Source organism: Agelaius phoeniceus, chromosome 5 (genome assembly GCF_051311805.1).
Source record: "Agelaius phoeniceus isolate bAgePho1 chromosome 5, bAgePho1.hap1, whole genome shotgun sequence".
Classification (NCBI taxonomy): domain Eukaryota; kingdom Metazoa; phylum Chordata; class Aves; order Passeriformes; family Icteridae; genus Agelaius; species Agelaius phoeniceus.
The window spans coordinates 67699217-67725653 of NC_135269.1; the positions used below are offsets into that span (position 1 = coordinate 67699217).

The window sequence follows — 26437 nt, forward strand, 5'->3', positions numbered from 1 at the left end:
TTGTGATGCAAATACTAATTTTCTTTTACTAATTCATCCAGAAAACCCTTGAATCTGAAGGTTCTGAATGGATTTTCAAGAAATTAAATTGCCTCACCATGGTGTATCTCGCTATTCCATTTCTAACCTGCTCTTAAAGCAAAGAAAGAATGAAAAAAACAATCCTTGTAATCAATGTCTGCAGAAATGTTCACTTGTCCCATGTGCCTGGTGATGTTTTGTTAAAAAAATCATACAATTAGGAGCCTAGAAGATGCAGAAAAATGCATTTTGAACTTTCTCACAATTTTCATGGTATATCCAACTCTCTGTACATGTTATTAGCAGGTTTTTTCAGTGCATGCTATTAACCCAGTTGATTTCTTTCTGGTATGTGATATATAAATCTGCACTTAACAATACAGCAGAATAATTTGCTATGTGGTGCTCCTGTGATAAGGACAAGAGGATTTTTTTTATCATCATTACGGATGGTAATAATTCCTAGAGTGATACAGAGATATTGATCCACTGATCTAAAAAAAGCATTTTACAAAGGCAGAGGAGCATCACTACCCTTATTTTAAACAACAGGATAACAGAGATGATGAGTGACCAACTATGGTCAATACAGCACATCAGTGGCACAGCTACACAGCTACAAATCAAACTTGGGGAATTCTGCTATTTTTGCACACTCCAGCTCTCATTGCCTGGCTGTCTGTGTTGGCATCTGTGGTCATGTAGACATTACACAGTGCTGGGAGTCAGGAGGTCTGAAAGTTTCCTTAAGCCATTTACAATAAGTGATTTAAAATCTTAATCATCTGAGGCAGTTCACTTCTACTTTTTCATGATAATGAAGCTTAGCACATGATATCACAATCATGAATTTTTGTAAAGCATATTTAGCTCTTCAGAAAAAGTGCTGGATTAAACAACCCTGCAGGCTGAATCCTTCTCTCTGAATAATGAATATTGTACAGAAAGTGGCAAGCTTCTTTAGATAGTCCCATGAACCCTGCTCAAGAGGCAGCCAGCCTCCGTGGCTGTTGGGTCCCTGGGTTCTTTATCTCTACAGCCAACAGGGTATTTTTATTTTTTAATACCTTTCACAGCTAGGAATTACTCGCTGCCAGCCAGCTAATTTCACAGGGACTATCCCAGAGCAGAGTCTTTGGAAGGCAATGCTTTATGGTTGCTGACTATTCTTGTAGTTGATTGAAATATAGCAGGTATAAACAATGCTTATTTCTTAGATGTAGGAGTGAGTAACAATGGGGGAAAACATGACTCAGCCAAAAAAAAAAAATCTCAGTTTCTTTAAAATACACTGCTCCACCACTGGAGTTCTGTGTCATTACTTTAGCCTCATTTTAGAGCTGAGTTTCAAACAGCTGACAATAGGAATTTGGAGTGGAAAAAGGGATGGTCCATTATTAGTAGTGACAGCAATGGGTGTGACTTTAATATTAAAGTTCTGTCAACTCTTGGTTAGGAACTACAATAAGAAACAATGAGCTCCATCTCTCTCCCCTTCTCCCTTTATCTCAGCACTTATATCACACTCATCACAAAGTGTTACATTTTCCCTGGATGCCACAGGATGGGATTTCTCCTTGCTACTGGAGCCCATGTGGTACAATACAACCCTAAATCCTGCCTATGAGTTGATAGCAGACTGTTATCCTCCCAGTGGTAAAGTTGCTGATGTAGTGTAGATGGGCTAAAATAAAAGTCAACAAAACCTTTTTAGTCTTTACTAAGGAAAAAAACTCAACCCAAACCCAGTCCAAACCAAAACTGTTTTACTGAGCCATGTAACCTGGAGCTATTCCTTGCAACTATCTGCTGGTAATGCAGATTATTTGCCTGAACCCTTTAAGAAAGCTTGAAAGCTGGCATAGATAGGAAGGAAGATACTGTTCAAGCTTTTTTCATCTGAGATACCATGAGGTGTACCTGCTAGGCAATTAAAAAGAGATACCAAACAGAGTTTACTGGGCCATATTTCCATCTCACTGCTGTGAGCACTGAACTGAGCTCCCAGAGGCTCTGGCATGGCAAAGTCAGGGTTTTCTTAAGACAGTGACTATTTTTCATTCACCCCTCTGTGTCTAGGAAGGGAGCACATCTGGATGGGTGATGAGAAAATAAATGATGTTTGTGGCAAAGGGAATTAACATCTTGGAAATGGTAACATGAATTAAAACTCATTGAGGATTGGAATTCTTTACAAAGATTTAACAGTGTAAATTCTCCCTCCTGAAGCAGTTTTTCACCTTGTGCTTTTTCAGTCAAGCTCCCTCCTCTGCAGATGTCCCTCAGTACTTTTCATTTCAACTGCAATACCAGCCATTTTCACAACACTTTGCCTTCTCTCATGGAGCGGTGGTTCTGTGAAGCTGATAAAAATCTGCCTGAAAACCTGGTTGGCGCAGCTGAACCCATTTTGAAGTGTGAACATGGGTGTGTAGAAAGCAATTCGAGTTTAACAAGGCATGAGGCATGAGGGCATGATAGAATATCAGTCGTGATTGTGACCGAAATGAACCCGAGCGGCACAGAGGATGCAGCTCTGCTGTGCTCACTGGTGTGTGACCTACCTGGACTGAGATCTTCAGCCTCCAGCAGGAGAGAACAGCACTTTAACTGTACAGCTGTGCTGGCCAGCACACAGCACTGCCCTGCCTGATACATTGGAGACGTGGCTTAGGAATTTCAGCTCCTGATTGTTGTGAGATTGCTGTTCACAGCAGAACAAAACCACCCCACCAACCTCACTTACTCTGCTGGATTTCATAATTAGCTTTTCTATGTTCCTGCTATACTGAGTCTGTTGAATTAAAGCAAGTATGCAGTGGGATTTTTATGGATCCCAGGAAAGATCCATTTCTTTGTTGGGTGATGCTGACAAGTCAATTAAATCTTTTTTTGGGGCTCAAAACATCTGATGTGCAGATCTTGTTATTTCAGCAGTTAATTAGCTCCTTTCCCACTTGTGTCTTCCGTCATCCCTTCCTTGTGCTGCTCACACAATGAAATCAGTGAAAATCAGAAATACTTATTTTGCCTCAGTGTTGGGTCTAGAAAGATAATGGCAACATGCTACTCCATCAGTAAACATTCCTTATTGAGCTATTGATTAAACCAATTTTTGTCCTGTGCCCTAATCTTCCCCAGGGCAAAAGCCATAATTTCCTGAAGGGACTGCTGCATCCAAGCCCCAAAAATTTGGGGATCACAAAGCATAAATGTAAGTGCATAATTTCCTTGGGGCTGCCTATTTATTGTAAGAGTGGCTTTTCAATAATTCCTTATTGTTCAGAAGTAGTAGAGTACGTGCTTCCAAGCAGTGCCATGATATATAGGAATACCTGCACTTCCATTGCTGAAATTTATAGGTGTTTTATACAAACTGGAAACCCACATGCACAAATTATTGCACAAAATTTTGTGGATCCTATTGCCTACTAGAAACAAGTAGATCCAAAAGTAAAGAAAAAACAAATCTAAATCTATACTCATATCTATATGCAAAGTGGTAATAGATATACATATCACCTTTTTCTGTGCCTTTTGAAAATGTAATAAAATGCATAAACTGTGTACTTTCTATGTATTTGTTTTTCCTACATATGTGATGTTTTTCACAGCTCCACAATTAAAATTACTTTACTCCCTGTGCCATTAAATGGCTGTGGCAGGTTACAACAGCATAATCCTGCACTGAGAGATGGGACTATCCTTATTTCCTTTTCTACTCAGGAACCCCTGGCACTGATGTTTTGAGAAGGTTCATGCTCTGAGAATAAATTCAGGTCCACATACCATGGAGTTAAGATGCAGTCTGTATCATCAATATACATTTATCTTTCTTTTCAATAGGTTTTCAGAGGGCCTTTCCCTAAAAGGTACTTTTGCACTCAAAAGAGATCACTGGTAATTGAAATCTGTGCAGCATTTCATTTCCAAGTTCAGGTTGGCCACTTGACCACTCTTGATGGTGATGCTTAACACCTCTGCCCTGCTTTTTGGGTTGTGGTAGAGGCGCAAGATTTAAAAACTCTCTTTACAAACTTTTGTCCAGGCAAAGCTCTCAGGTCCAGGGTAACCTCTTTGTTTCTCACTTACAGCAGACCTATGTTTTGCATAGAGTTACAGAAAACACAGGAATGGAGGAGATAGTGCTACAATGAGGGCCTGTTCCCATCACCCTTCATGCCCTCAAGCAGTCATTTACAGTCCTGTCCTTTTGGTTGTTTTTTTTTTTTTGGCCTTGTGCTACAAAGCAGAAATGGGGTCAGGGGAGCAACTTTGATTTTGTGAGAGCAGAAAACTGAGGGTGTTTTCTCAGGGTGCAAAGGAACCTTTCCAGCTGACAAACAGGTGATAACACAAGTTAATATGTTGGCACCGAGACCTTTCTGACACTGGAAATAAAAGGTGATAATTTCAGTCACTGTGAAAAGTTCATGTGGATACCTTCATCACGTGGGATGTATTACAGAGTAACCTCTCGCTGCAGACAGCAGCTCTGCCTACCTTGGCTGTGACATAAAGCTCCCAATTAGCACTTAAGGAAAGAGACTTTACAGGCTGCACACTCACCTCGGCTCAGCCCATCTGGTCCCCGAAGGATTCGGCATTCTTCTATCTGGCCGAACGGAGAAAACATCACCCTGATATCATTCTCATTACACTTCTTCGAAACCATTCCTATGAACAATTTTCTGTCTTCCACAGCTAGAAGATAAAAATAATGAATGAGCAAAGGCCATTTCATCTTTTTGCTGTGATCAATGCTTCATTACCACATCAAACCAAGCTCCAGTCATGTGAGTCTGGCTCTGTAACTGAAGACAAGTCCTAAGGCAAACACTTTATACTTACAACCTCCCTTCCCCCTTCCTTCCCCACCCCAAATATCTCATTTTTCTCTCTCTCTCTCTCTCTCCTTCTTTTTAGTGGTGCCTGCTGTTTATATAACATATTAATTGGCTGTCTTAGTCACTCTGCATACACCTCCCCTTCACGGCTTCTAAAAGGAAAGTATCCTCCCTTACAGACACTTTAAAGATATCTTTGCATAGATTCTAATTCAGATAAATTCCCTCATCCCCCTCATGTGTGAAAGAAATCATGATGGGGTGAGGGTGAAGAAGGGATTGTGCACATAATGATACAAGCTAATGAAAAATATTCCTGAGAATTGTTTTGAGAGCAGCTCCTATCTGAGCTTTCAATTTCAGCCAACTTAATGCACGGCACTGGAAAGGCAGATGTGCAATGACTGCTCTGGAAAAAGAATGCATTAAATTTTTCTGCTGTTTTGTTGTTTTTTTTCAGTGCCACAGCCCTCTGCCCTTCAGGAGGACACAAGACATATTTCAGGACATCACCTGAACACCTTCTGATGCGTAATGATGCTGAGTTTGCAAAAAACCACCAAGAAAAACATGCTTTACCTGAATTATTGGCAGAGTATTTTCTGCCTGCACTGTCACCAACACCAGCACAAGCTGGACTGCTGCAGCAGGATGCACACAGTCCTATTAATCAAACCCAAATTTACAGGTCTAATGCTGGGGACTCTTGTCAAAAATGAAAGAGGTCATCAAAACTTAATCCACTCTGGAAAAACTTAAAAATGTTGAGGCACCCACTCATCTATATTAAACCAAAAATCTAAGTGCTTATTATACAGTACATACACCAGTGCTTTCTTCTTCTCTGGAAATGGCATGTAAATCCAATTCCTTGTTAATGAGCAGACTGTCAGGGTTTGTGGGGAAGCAAAGAGGGAAGGAAAGCTTTACTCCAGAGAGTCTGCAGTGCACTTACTTATTTCTATTATTGTGCAAATTATTTTTGTAATGAAGTATTTTCATTTCTGGGCTTACAAAAAAAATAAAGAATCCTCCCTTGCTCTCTAACTCTGTCTCCTGTATTAGTACGAGTTTGTCATATGGAAAAAATTGCAGCTGAGGAAGAAGGAACTGCGTTCATTTTTTCTAGGATTTTATTTCTGTTATACTTCAACATTTTCAGTGCATTTAATAATTTCAAGAATAACAGGAAGATGTTCATGTTTATTGATCACAAGAAGCATTTGAAGTAATTTTCTCCTTAAATCGCTGACTTTAAAAAGTATTTGTAGCTTTTATATAAGCAAGCACCAAACCCATGCATTTTTCAGAGCCCAAAACAGAGGCCAGCCCCTGCAATCCCAGCTTCTCACTCTACAAGCTTGCAAGAAAATTGGTGTGAATTTAACACCCAGGGGAAGATGTTTTCTTCAGCAGAGATTCCTCAAGACTGAACATTTTCATTCACACTTTATATTGAGGTTCCACACGCAGGTGAACCCTCCAGAAAGGGTTAAGAAATGCTGAATGCATGGGATGAGCCAGTTATCTACAGATCAGGAGCTGAATATGCGTGATTGCAAATAAGACCTGCAAGTTTTTATATATGTATATATATGTGTGTGTGTGTGTGTGTGTGTGTGTGTGTGTGTGTGTGTCTTATTATGAAGCTTTACATCTCATTCATAATATATACCTGACCTTGATGCTGCTAAATATTATTTTAAGGGTGGGAAAGCTGAATTACCTTGCTCACAGCGACAAGAGGAGTACAGGCAGACACTTCTGCTGGTGAAAGGATACCTGTAACCTGGCTGCAGACAATTCCTATATTGCCTTGAGCAATCTCTTTGAGGAAGTTCCCTGGCAGCCTGTCCCCTCAACAACAGCCACAGACTATGGCCATAGTGCAGGAAAGATTTTGAGACAAGGGACCCAGCAGGGCTGCCAGGCCTGGATTTCTCCACACCACAGACTGAGGTCAGGTTGGGTGAAGCCTTTGTGCCAAGCACATTTCCAAGCATTGCCTTCTGCTCTGTGTTATGAACCTCTTATTTTGTGTCTCTGTGTCAGCCAGTACCAACCAGTTTAAATTTGATCTTAGGCTTGAAATAGTGTGCAGGTCTACCTTAAGGGTGGCTAGGCTCCAACTCTCTTTTAAAAATAGCTGCTGGCTAAGTTGGACAAATGCCTGCCACAAGATCCCAAAGGAGGTCCCTTGGGTCCTGCTTTGGTGCCAGGACAAAGCCTCAAACCAAAGAGATTCACATGGAGACTCAAAAAAAAATGAGATGTGAACAGAAGGTTTTGTTTTAATTTTCCAAAGAGTAGCAGGCGACAAACTCCCCATCGGCCTCTTTTGGTTTTGGTAGTAAACCTATAAATATGCCATTTAACTAACATGATTTGCAGGTTTGCAGCTTGAGGGTGATTTTATAGTAAATTAAACATCCAGCTCCTGTGTACTGTACATCTTAAAAATGCAGATTTCATGAACAATGCTCAGAGTACAGAAAACATATTGATATGATGACGTGCTCTGCATTCAGTGCCATTAGTCAGTGCTGATCAGTGTTGAAGCTTAAGAAAATTGCTATTCTTTTTCTGGCTAGAGGTCCAGCATAAAAAACATTTAAAGTGACAATTGTCAAGATCAAAATGACATGTTTTCACTCCATCTGATAGAACATCTGATATTATTAGGCTGAAAGAGTTTTTCCCACACAGAGAAAGGAATACTTTTCCACCTCAATAAGACTAATTTTCAAGAGTTATTTCTGCATTTTTGGTCAGCCACTTCTTTCTTTCTAAAATGACTTCTTACCAGCCACACAGGCAAGGTGTGAGAATCAGACAACAGAGTGCAAGTGTGGGTCAAATGCTTTTAGAGGTGAGCAACCTTCCCTCTGGATCTGCCAAGCCTGTGGATTTTCCTGTGTGTTTTGGATTTCTCCCATGGACTGTACAATAAGGATTAAACGCACCTGACCCAGATCTGGGACAGGTGCTCCTGCTGAGGGAAAGCATGGCAGCCTAAACCCATCTGGCCTAACTTCAGTGACCTACAGGTTTGGTCTCAGCTCAACTGGTTGTTGGCAATGCCAAGAGATCAGCTCCTTCAAAGAGTGACAGGTCTCACCTCTCCCAGCAAGGTGGCAAGGTGCTTGACAAGGCATTTCTCCCTTTGTCATGGAAGTCTCTCCCCTGCTACTGAGAGTAGATTACAGATTTTTTTTACACTGACTGAGTGCATTGACAGATGCTGTTACCTTCCAGCCAACTCCCAGATCTTGGGCATCATGACACCATGTAGATGTCCTGAGCTCCAGTTGCAGGGACATCAGGAATGAGTGAGCTCTGAGGGGCTGGACAAAGCTTGGGAGCTGCCAGTGCTTTGGGCAATGAGAGCAGGCAAAGCAAAAGGCTGGGGGAAGGATAACAGTGTGCAAGGGCCAGCACATGTACACATCTCTCAAAAGCATTTCACTGCTGCTTGATAACTCTCCCACCCTTGGGGTAGGTTTCAACAATTCAAAATCCAGAAAAATCAAAACTTTTTTAGCCTGCATTTGACATCATTATTTCTGAACCCCCCTTATGGACTTAGCTGAACTTTCTGACTATTTTGCACCACTCTGGGGGAATGAAGGAGATGCAACTGTTTGGAAGCAGCAGGTAGGATGGGGTGGCTGAGTGCCCTTCCTTGATGGAGCAGAAGGAGCCAGAAGGTCACAGTAAACAAGGCCTGAAGTTCTATTTATAGGAAGGAAAGTGTGAAACCACACAGTTTCTTGATTAACACATTATGGGGTTCACCTTTAATCCATCTCAACACATTACAAATGCAGGTTGGCTGTGCTGCCAGGGCAGTTCAAGTGACACATCCAGTGCTGAGCCTGCTGGATTTGGGCTGGGGTTTGCCAGAATGCAGAAGCACTGCTTGAAGAGGTACAGACACCTGTTTTCAAATGAGCAGAGTTGCTCTTTTAACCCCATCAAGGCTAGCACTGCCCTCACTAGCACACGTGCCTGGGCATCGTGTTTGAACCCAGAACTCTGCCTTAGCCATCAAAGGTTATCTGAGATGAAATCTGTCTCTGCTGGGAGGGGAACTTTTCAAACTGAGCCTCCTGTCTTCTGACAGCACTACATCCACCTTGCAGAATAACATCCTGAAGGGTCTAATTTTTTAGCTTTACTCAATTCGCTTCAGTAATGAGCATTTCTTGCAGGCTGTATTAGATTGCTTGTGCTAACCCAGGAGGATAAAGGAGTAGAGATTATTTTCTGAATGCTACAAAAGAATTAAACCCTGTAATAATTGTGGGAAATCTCCCTGAAGATTCAACATAACTTTTATTTTCACTCTTCCAAACCCCCAAAATTCTGAAAGATCAAAATTATAACCCTTTATTGTACATTTCTGTGGAGTCCAGTCAAATAAAGAGTGCATTTTCTCCCCAGAAGATGCCTTCTCTTTTGAGCAACTAGAGAAATAGTTAATTATGTATAAATGGTGTGGAGGTTTTGGGGTTTTTTTTGGTTTGGTTTTGGTTTTTTACTCCCATATAGAAGGGAAAAGGTGAAATTAGACTTTTTATCCCTAACTGTAAGCCTGTGAAAACCCCTTGCATACAATCTGTCAAAGTCACACCTGAATCCGGAGCTGCCTGCATTAATTATCAACTTTTCTATGTGTTAGTGCTAACATATGGCATCTAATTACTACCTCCAATTCGGCAAAGTTGTGCCACTTAGAATTTCAAAATTATTTTTTATATTTTCCGCTAAAGAAATCAATAAAAATAAATTTTAAGATTACTCAGCTACCCTCCTCCCTACTTTATTTTTTTAAATTGAGAATTTTGTCATTTTCCCTGAAGCAGTGATGCTTTGATCCATTTAAGAGCATGCTGTCTGCAGGATATGTGCCTGAAAGTATTGACTGTGTTCAAATCCAGATCCAAGACATTTAGGCATTTGCAAATTGTAGGATGTTAATGGCCATAGACAACTTAGAGTCAAGCAGGTGTTTGTAAATTTTTCAGCATTAGACTGGAGGAACCCCCTTTGTTTGAAAAAGAGAAAATGTCCTTAAAAGGATAAATACTGTGAGTGATGAATCTAGTAATGGTGGAGCCTTCAAAGTAAAACATGCTTCTTTGGCAGAAAATCCTTAACCAAAACTTTCTAGACAGGTTAAAACAACCTGCACAAAGGTGATCAGACCAGGACACACTACAAAATTCATCATCTGCAAATCTTCAAGAGATGTTATGTTTTTCAAGAGTTAAGAAGCTTTTCAGAATCCCTCTGGGTAGACAAATTAATTAAATCTGAGGGCAAGTCTTGCCCCATCAACTCTAGGTGCTAAAAACTTGGTGGAAGAGATCAAGATTTGCTTCATCTGCATGAGCAGAGAAATGACTTAGACACATTGTAGGCAGGGAATGAGCCACTGGAATGGGTTGCCCAGAGGAGCTGTGGATGCCCCAGCCCTGGAAGTGTTCATGGCCAGGTTGGATGGGGCTCTGAGCAGCCTGGTCCAGCTGTGCTGGAGCTGTCCCTTCCATACCCATCTCCCAGTTTCCATGAGGTGAGCTTGGCCTCTGGTGTCAAGGGACAGATTCCTCAGGTGACCCAGACATCTAAGGGCAGGAACAGTGATGGAAAGGGAGGAGCATTTCATCCTGGGAGGCGCTGGCTTGGATGGTCATTTAAAGCTTTTTCACAAGGGACTCAATATGGGGAGGGGGCATTTAATCACACAGAAAATACTGTTCTTTGAAAACCTCTGTAAACTGAATGAGAGGACCTGTCCTTCCTCCCTATGAAACTTGAACAGGTCTATCAATTCACAAACACGTACAAGCTCAGAAGAACTGTAGTGTGTTCAACTTGTCCTACATGTGTTTCCATAAAAAAATTTTGACCAAGAAAATTTCTCAAACCTCTTTGCAATCTGAGAAACACCACTTTACCCATAAAATCCACTGGGATCCTCCCATGACTCAGAAATCAAAGAGACTCGAGCATTCCTCAAAAGCTCAACCAGCACGGATCATGAAAACCAAGATGCCTTGGCATGTCTTTTTTCTCTTCCCCTTTGAATTTACCAGTCTGGTTGAAGAGGTACAGTTTACAGTTTGCCGTTGGCATGGATAATATACCTCCTCAGATGGATAGCCTGGAGCATATGGGAAACATGTGCCAAACAAACCTCCACATCCCCCACGCTGTCGTTTTTTTCTCTTTCTTGATCTCCCAGCTGCTGGCAAAGTGTCACCCACTCCATGAACCCCATGCCTACGCGCTGCCTTTCTGAGGAGCTGTACCATTATTACCATCATCGTGGTATTAGTTTGCCTTTTGCTTCTCCAGTTGATTAAAAAAAAATAAAAATAGTTCACCACCCCTTGAACATGCCAATCAAAAGTTCCCACACCCTTCAGGAATCTAAATTTTAAAAAGTGTTTAATTTGACAGTTGGAACCCCTGAACTGACAATTTGTTTTTTCCCCAAAAATACAAAGAAAGGCAAGGAAAAAAAAAAGTGAAAAACCCAATCCCTAGTAATTTTTATGCTTGGAATAGATGCCAGAAAATAAGAGAGTATTCCCACAGTGCAAACAGGAGTTTCATGCAGATAACCCTAGACTAACAGCAGCAGCCAGGAGCCAACCTACCCTGCTTTCCAAGCAGGCAGTACTTGCAGAGAAGGACAGAATTTGCACAATTCCCCACAGTGTTTTTCCAATATGTTCAATCTCCTTTAGAAAGAAACACTTCAGGCAACGAACAAGTAACTCACTGGGAGTCAATTTTGGCCCATTGCCTCTTATTTTTCTAATTTGCCAAGGAAATTGAGGTGAAATTTGTCTTTGAAAGAAGAATCCACGGAGGCCATACTTAGTTCAGGCCAGCGTTCCTGTGCCTAAGGGATAATTGTGCCCACTGCTAGCAGTAAATACTAGGGACTGGAGTCTGGATTCCAACAGCAACGTTCTCCTTGACCACAGTGGGGCCTGAAAACTTCAGTCCTTCTGCCCATCCAGGTGCCTTGGCCTCTATTCTGAGCACTCAAAGACAGCAAGAAATTACTGCTAAAAATCTTTGGGAAAATGTTCTTCACCCAGAGGGTGGCTGGGCACTGGAACAGGCTCCCCAGAGCAGTGGTCACAGCACCAGACTGACAGAGGTCAAGGAGCCTTTCGAGCACATGGTGGGATTTTTGGGATTGTCCTGTGGAGGGCCAGGAGCTGGACTTTGAGAATCCTCATGGATGGATATCTATCCTTTCCAACTCAGAAGATTCAATGATTCTATGATTCCAACCTGAGAGAGAGAACACCCCCTCCCATACAAATGGGTGATGGTTCATATTTCCTGGTGCTCACGGCCACTTTTGTTTGGAAAGTTGTCATAATGGGAAACCTAGCATAATGTGAAGTTTTAATTTCCTTCCAAACTTCATAATCCTTGGAGAAGCCTGAAAAAGGGATGCACTACAATTAGCAAAAAAAAGAAGCCTTAAAAAAGCCTTGCGGAGAGATTTAGAGCCCAATCATAATTTACATTTGCAGGTATGTAGATCTCTAAGTGCACGGCTTCTGCCCTGATTACTAATTAATGAGGTGCAAAGATGCCTGTTGGAGGAACCAGCTCTGATTATGTGGGCCTTAAGGGAAAATGAAGCTCTTGCAATCTAAGAAGGCAGATGATATCTTTAACATATATTTTAGAAAATTACAGGAACAAATCAAGGGGCAAAATATACACGTATATATTTTTAAAGAATCACATGCTGCCAAGTTGCACTACCATTCGATTATCTTATTTTCCTGAATATATAAACCTGGCATGTTTAATAGATTTACCTTGCCATCTATTTTGCATGTCATATACATCCACTTAGGCAGTACCCTAGTATTCCAAATGGATATTACTGTCTTTATAGCATTCATTTTTCAATCGTTTTGAGGAATAAGTATACAGAGAGCTCCTAAGTGGGCTTCCCAGCCCATAATGAAGCATATGATTAAAACCTAAATTTGGCTCAGATTCAGAATGGCATCATTGTGTAAAAAGGTACTTTTGGCAAATGTTTAAGGCTGATCATGTACTTACATAATTTGTTAACACAGGTATGCCTTTTTGTTTCTTTTATTTTAAATTTTCAGCATCAACATTTTATCTCCATCTCATCAATCTCAGGTGCTCCCACAATACCTCACTGTTAGAAGAACCCAAGGGAAGGATGTATGTAGTGAGGTAGGTCATGACATACAGCAGGTACAAGGAAGACCCTTTTTTGAGGACATTTCCTTCCTTCTTTAAAGCAGAAGATAAAAGGGAGTTCAGAGCAGCTCAACACCTTCCCAGCATGTCAGGTGTAGGGAAACTGCCTATTATTTTCACCACAAAAGGAGTAAAGCAAAAATCGTCACAATGTTGTGCTTACTTTAGTTTAGAGAAAGATACAATCAAGTAAAAATAAATTGAACACATACCATTTGACTTTTCACTATCTGCAGGTTTCATCTGAATAGGATGATGCATCTAAAAACAAAAATGAAAGAGAGTAAGGCAGGTTGGATAGTCATAAAAAATCAAGAGTGATGTTTTTAATGAAAGGCAAAAAAGAGACACAATTTAATATTAAACATGTTGAAATTATATCAATTCAGAATAACACTGTATTATAGGCTTATAAGAAAAAAATTAAATGGTAAAGGAGTATTTTATAATGAGGAAGTTAAAAAAAAAAAAAGATCATTGGGCCCATAGGACTCATATAAATCTTTAATTTGCTGTATCTAGTTTCAGAAGACCTCTAAAGTTACAGCCCTCATTAGTTTATGGCATGCTTGGTTTCTGTTTTACCAACTTTTTTTTCTTGAGCTCAACCACTGCCAAAACCAAGATGTAATTTTCAAGTAATTTAAGAACTAGCAAGCATTTCAAATGTTCTCAGAGGAGTTGAGTTTGACAAATGAACTTTGCTTGTAATTAAAAAAACTGTGCTCATTCTTTTAGGACTGAAAAAGAAGAGATCTTGATTCCTAAAATAGCTTCCTATAATTGTTTAGTATCTCATATTTTTGTTTTAGAATCCATTACACATTCATTCATAAAGCTTCCACCACAACACATAACAATTCTGGCTTCCATAAAAATTCCAAATCCTTTTTCCTTTCCAACCTCTTCCTCCATCCATGTCCCTCTTACTGCAAAGGAAACCAACTCCTGTCTGCAGCGTTCTTGCCGAACATCCCACCTTGGCACACTTGGGCTGCTGCATCCTCAGCTTTCCCTACTAAATGATACTGCTCCCACACTAAATTGTTGGCAGCTCCAATAAAATTTCTACAAACGCTGTTTTTGTTCTTTCAGGAATAATAACACCACAGCAGTTGAGCTCCCTCATGATCAGAGTTTTCTGCAGGACATTGGTGATAGCCAGCCCTGTGGCCATTGTGGTGTGCTCAGGGAAATTTTATTACAGCTTCTCAAAAGCCTCTAGAAGTGACCTCACATTGAGATTCAATGTAGGAGATGTTTAAAAAACCCCATTTTTATTTTCTTTCTTGGACTCTGCATAGTTACTGGGATTTGATTGCACAAACCTTCCAGCAGCAGCAGGGCCACTGCCTTTTCTCTCCTCAGCAATTCCTTACCAATTCAGGTGAACAGGTGAAAAAATGTATGCTTTTTCTACTTTTCTATCATTTTTCAGTGCAGCACAGCTGTGTATTGCCTGAAAATGTCAGAGGCAATTCCATTTTCCTAATAAAAGATTGTTATGACAAACTCTGGGAAACAAAAACAGCTGAGCAGTAGAGAACATCCATGCCCTCATATCAAATATGCTTTCAAAGCTGCACAGAAACCCACATCTGCATTGCTTTTGCTGAAGTAACTTAACCACCAGGGAAAAAGTTGCTGGATTCTTCAGAAAATATAAAATATTGCTGTGAATGTTTCTGTTAGATTTATTCAAAGTCCAGAACGCTCCCTGGCCTTGCAAATCAATGTGTTCCCTGTGCTGCTTGCACAACTCCCCAGTGTGTCCTAAGGAAAGGCAAAGCCACAAGGTAGATGTAGCTGTCAGGATGCATAAATTTTCTTCAGTTTTAACAATTCTGCTCTCTTTAAATCATTTGTTTCCTAAATGGACTTTAATAGCCCAGCACTTGCCTGCTACCACTCTTATTAGATCAGTTTTATAGAAAAAAGGGAACTTCTATGGTTCTCTGTCTTCTTTAGTGCTTAAGGTTTTTCCTGACATCAACAATACACTGGGCACTGCAGGAGACTTAAAATTTGTGGGAATGTGAGGCAGCATGTCCACTCAGCAAGCAAAAACAGAAAGAAGAAAAAAGGTGTAACTTGCTCCACAAGGCTGTTGCAGGTTACTGAGGTCTCTGAGGAGCAATGGAGTGGTGAGAAAACAGAGGAAAGAAAGGCAAATATTGAAAATCCAGGAATATGCAGGATATAAGAGAAAAACCCAGCCCAATTTCAGGCCTTTTGTAGACAGGGAATCAATCAATTGCTCTTTACAAATGTGTTTATGTGCCCCTAAGAGGAGATATTTTGAATAAAGGCTATTCTGACAACATAAAAAAACCTCTCACTTTTCAAACTGCCCAAACCAGAGAAGCCAACTTTAGACCAAATTCATGAGAAGAAGTTATTTTTGCAGCCCATGGTCACAACATAAAGATCAGTGTCACCTGATAAGCACATTTACTGCATATCCAAAGTCATCCTCTTCAGTCACACATCATTACCCCAAGTTCATTAACTCAGTAATCTGGTACATTCACAAACAAAGAGGCAAGATTTAACATGATGCTTCAAATAGGTTTTGACTTGATTTCAAAAGTTCCTGCTAAAAACTCATGGTCCTCTTCACACCATCAGGCTGAATTTGGGAGTGATGCCATTGTGCTTAAAACCAATGAAAGATCCAGCTCAGGCCTGGAGAGTTTAAACTGCAGAACACCCCCAGAAAAAATGGATGTGATACACAAACCTGGCTTCAGTGAAGAGGAAAGGGGAAAAATACCTTACTGACAGTTTCCTAACATGAGAGGGCTCATGTTGAAGCTTGTTTAACCCTGACCATCACCAATTGATACGTTAACAACCTTTAACACTAGATTCAATAAAACATGCCATTTATAACCTGAAATGGGTTTTACAGAGTCACTGGTTCGCATCTCATTATTAAACTCATTGCTGACCTCTAGAGACAACTGCCGTGACAATACATATTATAAGCTCTCTACCCATAAAATATTTAAAGGTAGGTGTAAAAAAGAAAAGAAAAGAAAAGAATGACTCTCAAAGAAGTGTGTAGTGAATAAGAAAATTAAAGGGGCAGAGACAAAAGTTAAATAGGTACTATCCTTTCACTCTACAATGAGCAAAAGACAAAATAATCTGTACGTTTTCTATCTCCCTTGTATAACTGCAGGCTATAAAACAATAAAATAGCTGTGCTTTCCCAGGCCCTCCAAAAGATTACAGATGATATAAAACTGTTTCAAATTAGATGCCACTCACTAGAATCCTGTCATCTACAGAAATGAAGGATTTCCCGTCTTATCAGGAAGCTGTTATTGTAACTATACATCACTTATGGATCTCAAGGTAAGTGATTTCTCAGTATGTCATGTTGTCACACAGAACAACAGGAAACATTTCCTTCTTTTCCTGGAGAAAGCTTTGCTTATGAAAATACAGTATTTATGAATGCACACTTACAATTAATAAAGAGGCAAGAACAAGAAAAATAACCTCAGCAAGTAATTTATTACCTTGAACATCATCCCGTGCTCAGCACACACAGTAAAAGAGAACAACACAGCACTCAGGCAAGTTCTTTCTGAGCATGGCCAGCTTCCCCTGGCAAGCACTGTGCATGGGGATATCAAACCCAGGCTGGAGTATGGGCTGTGAGGGGCAACCTCTCCTCATCAGTATTACAGAGAGTTCTACTGAGCACACTTGTGCAGCAAGAAGGGCATGACCTGCCCTTCCTACAGGTGCTCTGTGTCCATCCCAAAACACACCATGCCAGTGTTTTACAGCTGAGAGCAGGCAAATGCCTGTTGCCCAAGGTTGCCAGTGCCTTGTGGCAGTGCTGGCAGCAACCTGGGGGCTTCACTGCTGCTTGTGCTGTCACAGAGGCCACCCAAAGCCTGGGGCCAGGAACGTCACTGCCTCTCCTTGGGCGCATCCCAAGCAGGGGTGCTGAGGCAGTCCACGGGAATCAAAAAGGCAAAGAAACAGTTGTCAAACATGCAACCCTGAAAATCCCCCTGAAATTAATGAGAATCTGGCTGCTGGCTGTGTCCAGGGCAGCAGCAGGACCACGCCAAGGCCTAGGATTACAATGGAATAGTTACATCTTTTTTTTCCCCCCTCTTTTTCCTGAGTACATCTTGCTGTATGTAAACATGTCATCAGAGAAAAAAAAAAACACAGCAAAGCAACCCAATGCATCTCAAAGGCATGCCACCTCTCCAGCTTTAGAGCCTCAAAGTCATCTTTTCAACAAAAATAGCAGTACCTATTTACATTCTTGTCAAAGCCATGTGACATCTGCATGGGAGAAAACAAGCCGGCTAAGAGTCTATTTCTGGCAAAAATATTGCAAGGAAATTAGATTAACCTGGGTGGAATTCTATCTGGGAATTTGGAGTCTGTCGTGGTGATTAAGTCATCATTTCTGTCAGATTACTCTAATCGGCTGTCAAATACGATTCCACAACCCCATCTGTAACTTGGCATCCTCGTTATTCAGTCGATGTTACCTTCTGTATACAAAACAAACACCAAACAAGGAGGTGTGTGCAGTCTAGCATTTAGCAGAGTCATTAGCTGTGATTACTATTGTGTGGTTGCAGGTTGCACAAGGAGATCAGCTCATGGTTTGTTTTGTTTAGTCAGGGGATGCTTCAAATCAGGTGTAATCTTAAGCCTGAGGTGTCAGGGGTGAACGGGTAAGAACTGTCTCCAGGCATGGGTGAGCATGGGCTTGGCACATTCCAAGTCACCACTGCATCAACAGCAACTGCTTAAATCACATTTCAGAGCCGTCAATATATTTGCTGGAAAGGCTTTTGGACACCTGCTTTCCATCAGTTTTCTGAAGAGAAATGGGCATTCAGATATTCTGGGTAGGCTAAAGACTTCCTGCGAGCAGGAATTTCTGTGAGTGAAGCAAGGTTTGTAGGAGGAGGCAGTTGGCACTGGAAATGGTCTGTATTGGCTGCTTCAAGATGTTACACATCAGTATGTCAGTCTTACACAGGACTTTGGTGATTAAAAGCAGGAGATGCCTTTCAGTGAAGATGAAGGAGCTGATGGGCTCATTTTGCTGCAGCTGTGTTGAGTCTGTGAAATTTGGATATCCTCAGCATCTCTGAAATTCTGGCCACCTAGACTGAAACTTTTCTTTTTTTTTTTATGGTCTATTGCAAAAGCACCTTTACACATGATTACTACACCAGTTAGCAGCTTTTATTATCCATTCCTGCCACTGTGGATGCACATGCCTTGCTCCTGCTACTTCTCATGCCTTGAGGAAGGAAAACCTCTTGGCAAGAAAGGACTCTGAATGCACATCAGACCTGCCTGCACCTTCACCCAGCTCAGTATGGCAGTCAAAGACCACCTCCTGAAAGTCCTCTAATGTTAAGCAGAATGTGACTTTTCACCATCAGAGCTGAGGAGTTGTGTGTGGAGAATGTTATCCATGACTCCTCACTCCTTACCACTCCTGTATTCATCTTTCTATAATCTTTTAAATCCATCAGCAGACTTCTAGAGCTGTTATCCCTTTTCAGACATGTCCCCTTCCTCCCTTCCCTGTCATCTGGCCCTGGCTAGAAGTGTCTAGCCATGACCCAACTCAGTTTGTCCCTTACCTGTCACCCTCACAGACCACATCACAGAGAAACACCACACAAAATGGAGCTAAACCTCCCCCCAGGCAAAGGGCAAATTTGAAGAACTCAGGTTACTTTGGTAACAACCAAACCAAACAAAAAGCAATAGGATTAAATGATGATAGCTTGCATGTATCTTGTCATTTCTAGCACTCTGGGACTTGCTTCTTGCTAGCATTAATCACTGTTGAAGCCAAATGGGACTTCAGTATTTTCTGCATCTCAGAACTGTAAAATGTCAAGAGGGAATGTGGGATAGAGAAGAAGAGACATTAGACCTTAATTAAACCCTAATTTTCTTTTTGGGTGAAGGATTATAAATTCTGAGACTTTGGGAATCAATAGGAAAACCAAAGAGGAAGGAAATATTAAAAGGAGCAGCAGAGACAGGCTAAGGGCTCAGAAGAAAAGCACCTAAAGAGGAAAGCAGTGGGAAAAAATTATATTTTTTGCCTAACTCTGGTCTGGAAATTAATTCAAAGCTTTCTCCAAACTTCTCATCCAATTAGTGAGTGCAGTTTAATTAGACCAGTAGTCCAAGGAAAAAACAAGGCCAACCAGGTTTCTGAGAGCCTCTGCTGAGTCTGGAAGTCAGGAGGGAATGTATTGACCTACCAGAAGACTGGGGGAAGAAGAGAAAATACTCCATAAGCACCAGAGAATTAAATTATTTTTAGTGTCTTTAGAGACCATTGTTTTTCTCGACTATTATACGCAGATACCTCTATACCCCCCTCCCCACCCCTCATTTCAACTTTTAGCTCCCCAGTTTTTCCATAGGATCTTTCAGAGGAGCTCTTGGACGCTCATTTCTCACATCATTTCATTGCCAGCTGGTTTTGCTTTTTTAAACCCTTGTGACTCACAAGTAATATGAGTTTCCCAGAAGTGAAGGAGGTGTATTTTCCTATCGAAAAGAACTGTTTAGAATGACTCCTCTAGGGTCAAACTAACTTGAATTACGCAGTCAATATCTGGCTAGCGCTTTGGGAACTTCTCTGGGAACTGGGGATAATCTCCAAGGCCAAATAAATACTAGAGAATAAAAGAGGCAAAGGACTGCTCTCTGGATCTTAAAATAAGTGGTGTGGCACAGCTTGCATTTGCACAGCTACACTCCTCCTTCCACTCCAAACAGGATATCCTTGTCCATATTGTCCAGTGGGAACAGTAGCCCATGTTATTCCCTCAAAATATGCCCACACACCAGGCAGGGAAGTGCTAACCAGCACCATGCTCCTGCTGGCTTCACCAGCACAGGCAGAGCTTTGGATTCCCAGCATCGGTTGAAGTCATTCACTTTTGCTTATTCACGGATAAAAAGAGGAAAAATGTGCATTTATCACTTAGATTCTCACAAATAAATGTAAAGCAGTTGCTGTAACTGCCTGAGAGATGGCATAGCTAGAAGATTGTTTGCTGTCATCCTTTCATAAATCCCAATTTAAGGGATTTAAGCTGTGTTAGGCATTCATACAATTTTAGTAGTATAAGAATGTGATCTCTTACTTGGCCTCCTAGATTACTGTCAGACATATATACATGCTTTTTTTGGAGAGACAGAGAGGGAGAGGGAGGGAAGGAAGAAGGAAGAGAGAGAAGCAAGAGAAAATGAATATTGCTGGTGGGTGCCAAATATAGTTCATGCGGTAATGCATAACATCATTATTTTCTATTTAGAGCACAGAAACAAGCATATAGCTTGCTTAAAAGAAGTTGTTTTACCGGAGAACACTAAAACCACTGAAATTCAATGGCTTTTGGGAGCTTTCCAACTCAGTTATTTGTAATCCACTACACTCTGTGGTTTAAATTCAAGTTAAATTAAACATTAGTTAGGGAGACTAAAAACAATGCTGTGCTTTAAAATAATAACAAAATATCAATATTATTATTATCAATAATTCTTCATCTAGTGATCCCTTGCACGATCACCCCCACATCCTGCTGTTCCTCCCATACATTTACCAATTAGGCTGCAGAACTCAGTCTCTTTTAAATGCTGTACCCTCATATAGGAATTAAAAAGTTGGCTATCTTAGAAGTGACCACTTCCTAGTGTACAAACAGCTACTGTTGCTCTTTGAGCAGTTCTCCTCCATTTATTTAATTCCTTAATTTCTTACCTCCCACACTAATGGCAACAACTCCAAGGCACAGGCAAGCCAAATGGAGTGGAGATAAAGAAGGGGAGGTATGGCCAAAAATTGTCTCTTCAAAATCACATGGAAAGAAAAGTTATTAACTATCTTTTCTTCAAACAAATGAGGCTTTACAGAACCTATTCAGTCCTAAAAATAGACATTAAGTGGGATTCTATAACTTGTTGGGAATAATGCCTTGGGGATATTTTGCATCATCCATGCTTAAAAAGCAAACCCATTAGACATCTGAGCAAAACATCAGATATTATTTTAACAGCAAGAGCTATCCATCTCATCGGCAGCAGCAATAACTTCTGTTGACATTTTGCCAATTGAAGTTTGCGTGTCAACGGGGTGGGGAGATAACTGAAGTCTCCCTGTGACATTAATTGGTTGGGCTTTACCTCCCAAGGATTGCCCTGAAATCCAAGGTGATTGCAGGGGGCAAAAGCCTCTGCCCGTGTTTGTGGGTGGAAAACGGAGCGCGGCTCGGCGGCGCCTTGCCCAGCGCCACGCAGGGAAGCTCGGCATGGCCTGGAACGAGGATCCAGGGGGAGGGAGCTGAGCTGTCCGCACTGCACCAGAGCCCGAGCTCCTCACGCTCTAATTGATTCCTCTCCCAACACCCCTGCCAGGTACTCGCTGCTGCTGGCCTCTGCAGCAGAAAGGAAGAAGGTGGGAAAAAGGCAGAGAGGCTCCATGTGATGCACCTGGAGTTATTCCATGATTGAAGCCAAGTCTATCAAGCCAAAATCTTGTCATTTTATCATCAGGTGTAGGTAAGACACTATTTAGCAGGTGTACTCCACACAAGCAGGGTTATTTTTACAATATTACTCCCTGGCTACCCTATTTGAGAGGTGACATAAGAACCTGAAGCAGTGATCCAGGGCTGCTGGAGGAACCAAATGCTATCCAAGCTGTTGTGGCTTTGGGATGTCAGCTCATAACTAATGCAGCCTCGTTGTGCATTGGGTGGATTTGGCCAGCATGACCTAAGATGGCAGGACTCAATTCCCAGCATGACACAAGCCTTCCAGTCAGTGTCCCACTGGACATGACTCAAGTGTTCTGAAGATGTACTTTCTTCCATCTCCCCAGTTGGGCGTTTGTTTCCAGAAGTCAACAAGAGGTTGAGACTTTAAAGGCAGTACTTTCCCTTCAAATCTAAGAACACCTCCTCCTCCCATATTAGTATTTGGAAAACAGGGCCAGAGCAAAGCCAAAACATGCTACCTATTAAGTCATCTTCTACGTAAAGTCTTCCCATGGGAATGACAGAGGTCCCTCAACCATCTTAAAAGGGGAAGGCAGCAAAACAGAGATGTTCTTTCTTGAGTGGTCTGCAAAGGCAGATTTCACTTTTCTCCCAGATTCCCCACTTAGGGAGCACAGACTCCTGAGAGCATATTCAGGGAATTTTGCCCTTCTCAGAATCTGTGAATGTTAGAGAAGAAGCCCCCATTTTAAAAAAGACCTTTTCTGCTGCCAAATGAAAATATTCAAGTAGCTCAGTCTGTGGTCACCCTTTTAGGGTGCTAATGCTCAAGCCTGGTCCACAGGAAACCCCTCCCTTTCTACATAAATCCCTCTGATTCCACATCAACTTCTAGGATAATTTTTAGAAATTTGTTAAGAAAACAAAGCAATCCTCTACCCTGTCCTTCTTCTTCCCTAAAAACCCAGCCCCAACCTAAAAAAATATAACTTTTCTTTCAGGCTACCAATGACTGTGAAGAAATTTAGTTTAAATCATAGGTTTTTAAAAACATGCAATGGCTTTTGTAATGCACAACACAAGCTCGGTTCTGAGCGAAGCCAAAGTGACCAGGATATAAAATGCTTGTTTTGCAGGAGTTCTATTTAAAGACTTACTCTGTTCTGTGCTTGCTTGCTGTCCTCTGTGAACTATGCCCTGGGAAAACACCATGTGATTATGCTCATCAATATCCTCTACCTTTGCCAAGCTGGAATTCAGGAGATAACCCTTTAAAAGGAATGACTAGCGACAGCAACATTTCAGAAAGGCAAGAAAGCATAGTCAGGGGATCCTCTGTTTCTTTCACAGTGTTATCTCATCTCCACTTATCTTCTTAATTTTTTACTTTCACTGAGTAAGAGTGAAACCAGCCTCAGCCACTCCCCCAGTTTCACATCACAGATTTTTCTGTTCATTTGCTAAGTGGATCTTCTGCCTGGTTCTTTCTGCAGCATGGAAGGTCACCTTGATTCAACAACGCTCTTGGGCTCCTCTTCTGACAGAAACTAGAGTCTATTATTTTGTACAAAACTCAAATTCTAGGCTATGGGATTTTTTTTTAATGTAAAGCTTTTTTAAAGTTCTGTTGGAAAGCTCTCCTATTTGCATTACAATGTACCAGCAAGAACATCTTATAGCTAAAAAGTGTGATTGAGGTAAGTCTAAAATAAGCCCCAAAAGCATCAAAATTATAAAATCTATTGAAATTCTACCTTTTAAATTAGAGCAAAGGGTACAATATATAGAAAAAGTTGGCCCTGATGATGTGGGGCCGCTGCAATTTTCACTTTTCACTTAGCAAAGGTACAGAGAAGTTCTGAGTCCAGAATACATGTCTTGATTCACAATTCCCTCCTCCCCAGAAGGCAGACAGGCAGTCAAATTCCTGTTACCAGACACAGACCGATCCAGATTTCCTCAAAGGTCAGATGTGAGCCCCAAACTACTTGTCAACATGCATGCCTCTAAATATTGCAGGGAATAGCCAAAGCATTCAGGTAGAAAAGAGGTTTTGAATTAAGATGTCAAAAATCCTGCTCTCCTGACTGAGATCAGCTGGGGTAAGTAGTACAGTTTTATTGTTGAACCAGAGGAGCCATAATATTTTACGCCAAATGAGGATATGGCTCATAAATTCTATTTAAGCTCTCCATGAGCTGAAGTTACAGGAATTTTCCACGACTATCCAGTATCAGCATCCAAACTCTCAGTGTTATGCCAATAGTCTGCCCTGGCAAAATAATCTGGCTGTGCAGAGAGAATGAAAAAGATAGCTTGATATTCCATCCATCTATGAAAACAGAACAATACTGCCACAAGTCTCCAGCCACAAGCACACACAAACACACACTGTCCACACAAAAATATCAATGTCTGGTTGTGTATACATACAGTTGCAAACACCAGTAAGAGTCACGTTGAGCAACCATGTTATTTTTAACCACCCTTCGTATGAACTCATTCTCTTTAATTTTTTAGCATCTCTGTAGCTAATGTTCTCTGCCAGTGCTTTCTTTGGGGTAAGGAAAGTGGTTTGTATTCAAACTAAACAAGCACTATATATTTATAATGCTAACCTTCAGGAGTTTTAATGCATTTGAATATTTCTGTCAATAGGTGTTTTAGAAAGTGAAACAAACAAAAAATAAATGGACAACATTAGCAGAAACATATATTTTTGAAGAATGAGTCCAGTTCCAGCTGGCTGTGGTGTGATTAAGATTTCGTTAGTAAAAGGGACAGTGCTAGGAAGAGTAAAGCCAAAATCAACCTGCCTCCACCCATCTGCAGAGCTCCAAACCAGCATCTGATCCCAAGCATGAACCTTAATGCCTGTGTCCAGAGACTGGGCCCCTTGATTCCTTTGGAGAAAAAGCAACAATGCTTCATTTAGTGTCTGTAAGCATCAATATGTGAAAACTTGTGTTCTTTTACTTATTCTTTACTGCTACTGTACTCAATTAGAAATTTTCTCTGTCTATGCCCTGTGAGCAACATCTTTACGTTCAACTCACCTAAAGGTCAAGGAAATCTCTTTGCAGGGATGGCTTCAGGTGGAACAGCTGGAGGCCACAGAGAACTACCAGGAAGGTCCTCTGATAAAACCAACTGAGCTAAAAACTCTTACATCTTTCATCCTACCTGCTCCAAAGATAGCATTTAGAGCTACTGGGAAGTCTTGAACTCCTGGTTTCTTGGCATATGCTACTTTTTCTGAGAGGGGCTAATGCAGCCTGAGGGCTGTTGCAGTGTCAGTGAAGCTATAGCAGAAGGCAAGGAAAGCACAGGGAAGGAGGAATGGGTGCAGAAAAGAAATTTTCCCCATGTCACACCCTCTATTTTTGGCTCTCTTGTCAACAGGGAGGAAGACAAGTGGCAGACAATGAGGGCTGTCAGCTATCAGGCCACTTCTAAACTGGGATAAATCCATGTCATTCTTTGCAAAATGACCAGGGTCACAAGAGACAAGGGACACGTCTGCCTGAGCAACCCCAGAGCCCTCCAGACACAAGGGTGTAAGCACAGCACTGAGACTGACTGCAGCTCTTACTTAGCAGGATTTTTCTTTTTGGTTAATCATATATTTTTGTACAAATACGAGGATTCTATATTTACCCAGCATAGCAATTTCTTTCACTTCTTAGCAGTTGGAGAAGTGAGAGATGAAAAAATCCAGCAGCTCATCTCAAATGACTTAATGCCAATACAGGATTACTGCCTATCCCATATTTTCTAATACTTTCCTACCCCAAACACCGGTAAGGACTGGGATTTAACTTTGTATCCTTTAGAAGATTATTCTAATTGAGCTTGGTATTTTTTTGTGATACTCTATCTAAGCTTTATTTCACCTCTTAAGATGGTAAATCCTTGGTTCTGTGTACAACCAAAATAATTCCTATTTGTCACTGGCATTTGGGCAGTGGAGGAAATAAATGCACCATCTTCATGGATGCTGCTGTGGATGCTGGGTGAGGTGCTCCCACAACAGCACTTATCCTCCTCTGTATTCTCTGCAATATTTGAAATAAATATACTGTATAATAACACAGCACATTTTCCTCTAAGGTATTGTCAAGAATTTGCCACAAAATAGTGTTAGTTACTGTCTGGTGGATACTTGCTCAAGTGATGGTCTAGAAAAAAAACTCCCTTCAATCATTTGAGCCATTCACAGCTGAATGGAAAGATAAAGGTGTCATATCCCTCACATCTCTGCTGCAATCCCTCTGAGTGATCCTGGCAGCAGGAAGGAACACTGAGTGTTGTGTTCTCATGGAATCAGGAGCTTCAGTTGTGGAGGTACCAGATTTTCAGTTCATAGGATCATAAAATGGTTTGGGTTGGAAGGGACCTTAACTCTCATCTCATTCCCTGCCACAGGCAGAGGCACCTTCCACTATACCAGGTTGCTCAAATTTTTTTAGTTTAAAACTAATCTTATCCTCTGATTAGTGTCTTATTTTCCCACAATCTTACTTTCTTCAACTCACAATCCTGTGTTCTCTATCTTGAAATCAGTGATAAGCCTCTATTCATACTTTCTTACAGATCATTACAGACTTCTAATTATTCCTTTTAGACACAAGCTTCTTTTTTAGTTTCTTTCTCTGCTTTTTCCCTGTGTCTCTCCTTCAGAAGAGAAAATTTCCACTCACTGCAACTTGTAACGGTTGCAAGTGGGAATGGGTCAGCATTCCTAGGATGAATGACTGAGGCAGTGTA

The 26437-nt window shown here is 41.1% G+C and overlaps 1 protein-coding gene across 13 annotated transcripts in view; it reads right to left on the reverse strand.

The window, feature by feature from the left end:
- CELF2 (CUGBP Elav-like family member 2) overlaps nucleotides 1–26437 on the reverse strand; it is a 549110-nt gene that overhangs the window by 65693 nt on the left and 456980 nt on the right. For all 13 annotated transcript variants that reach the window (XM_077179252.1, XM_077179251.1, XM_077179244.1 and 10 more), the window contains 2 exons: nucleotides 13358–13406; nucleotides 4591–4725 (listed from right to left, as the gene is read on the reverse strand). In XM_077179252.1, coding sequence (XP_077035367.1) covers nucleotides 4591–4725; nucleotides 13358–13406 — 184 coding nt within the window. The remainder of the gene's footprint in view (nucleotides 1–4590; nucleotides 4726–13357; nucleotides 13407–26437) is intronic.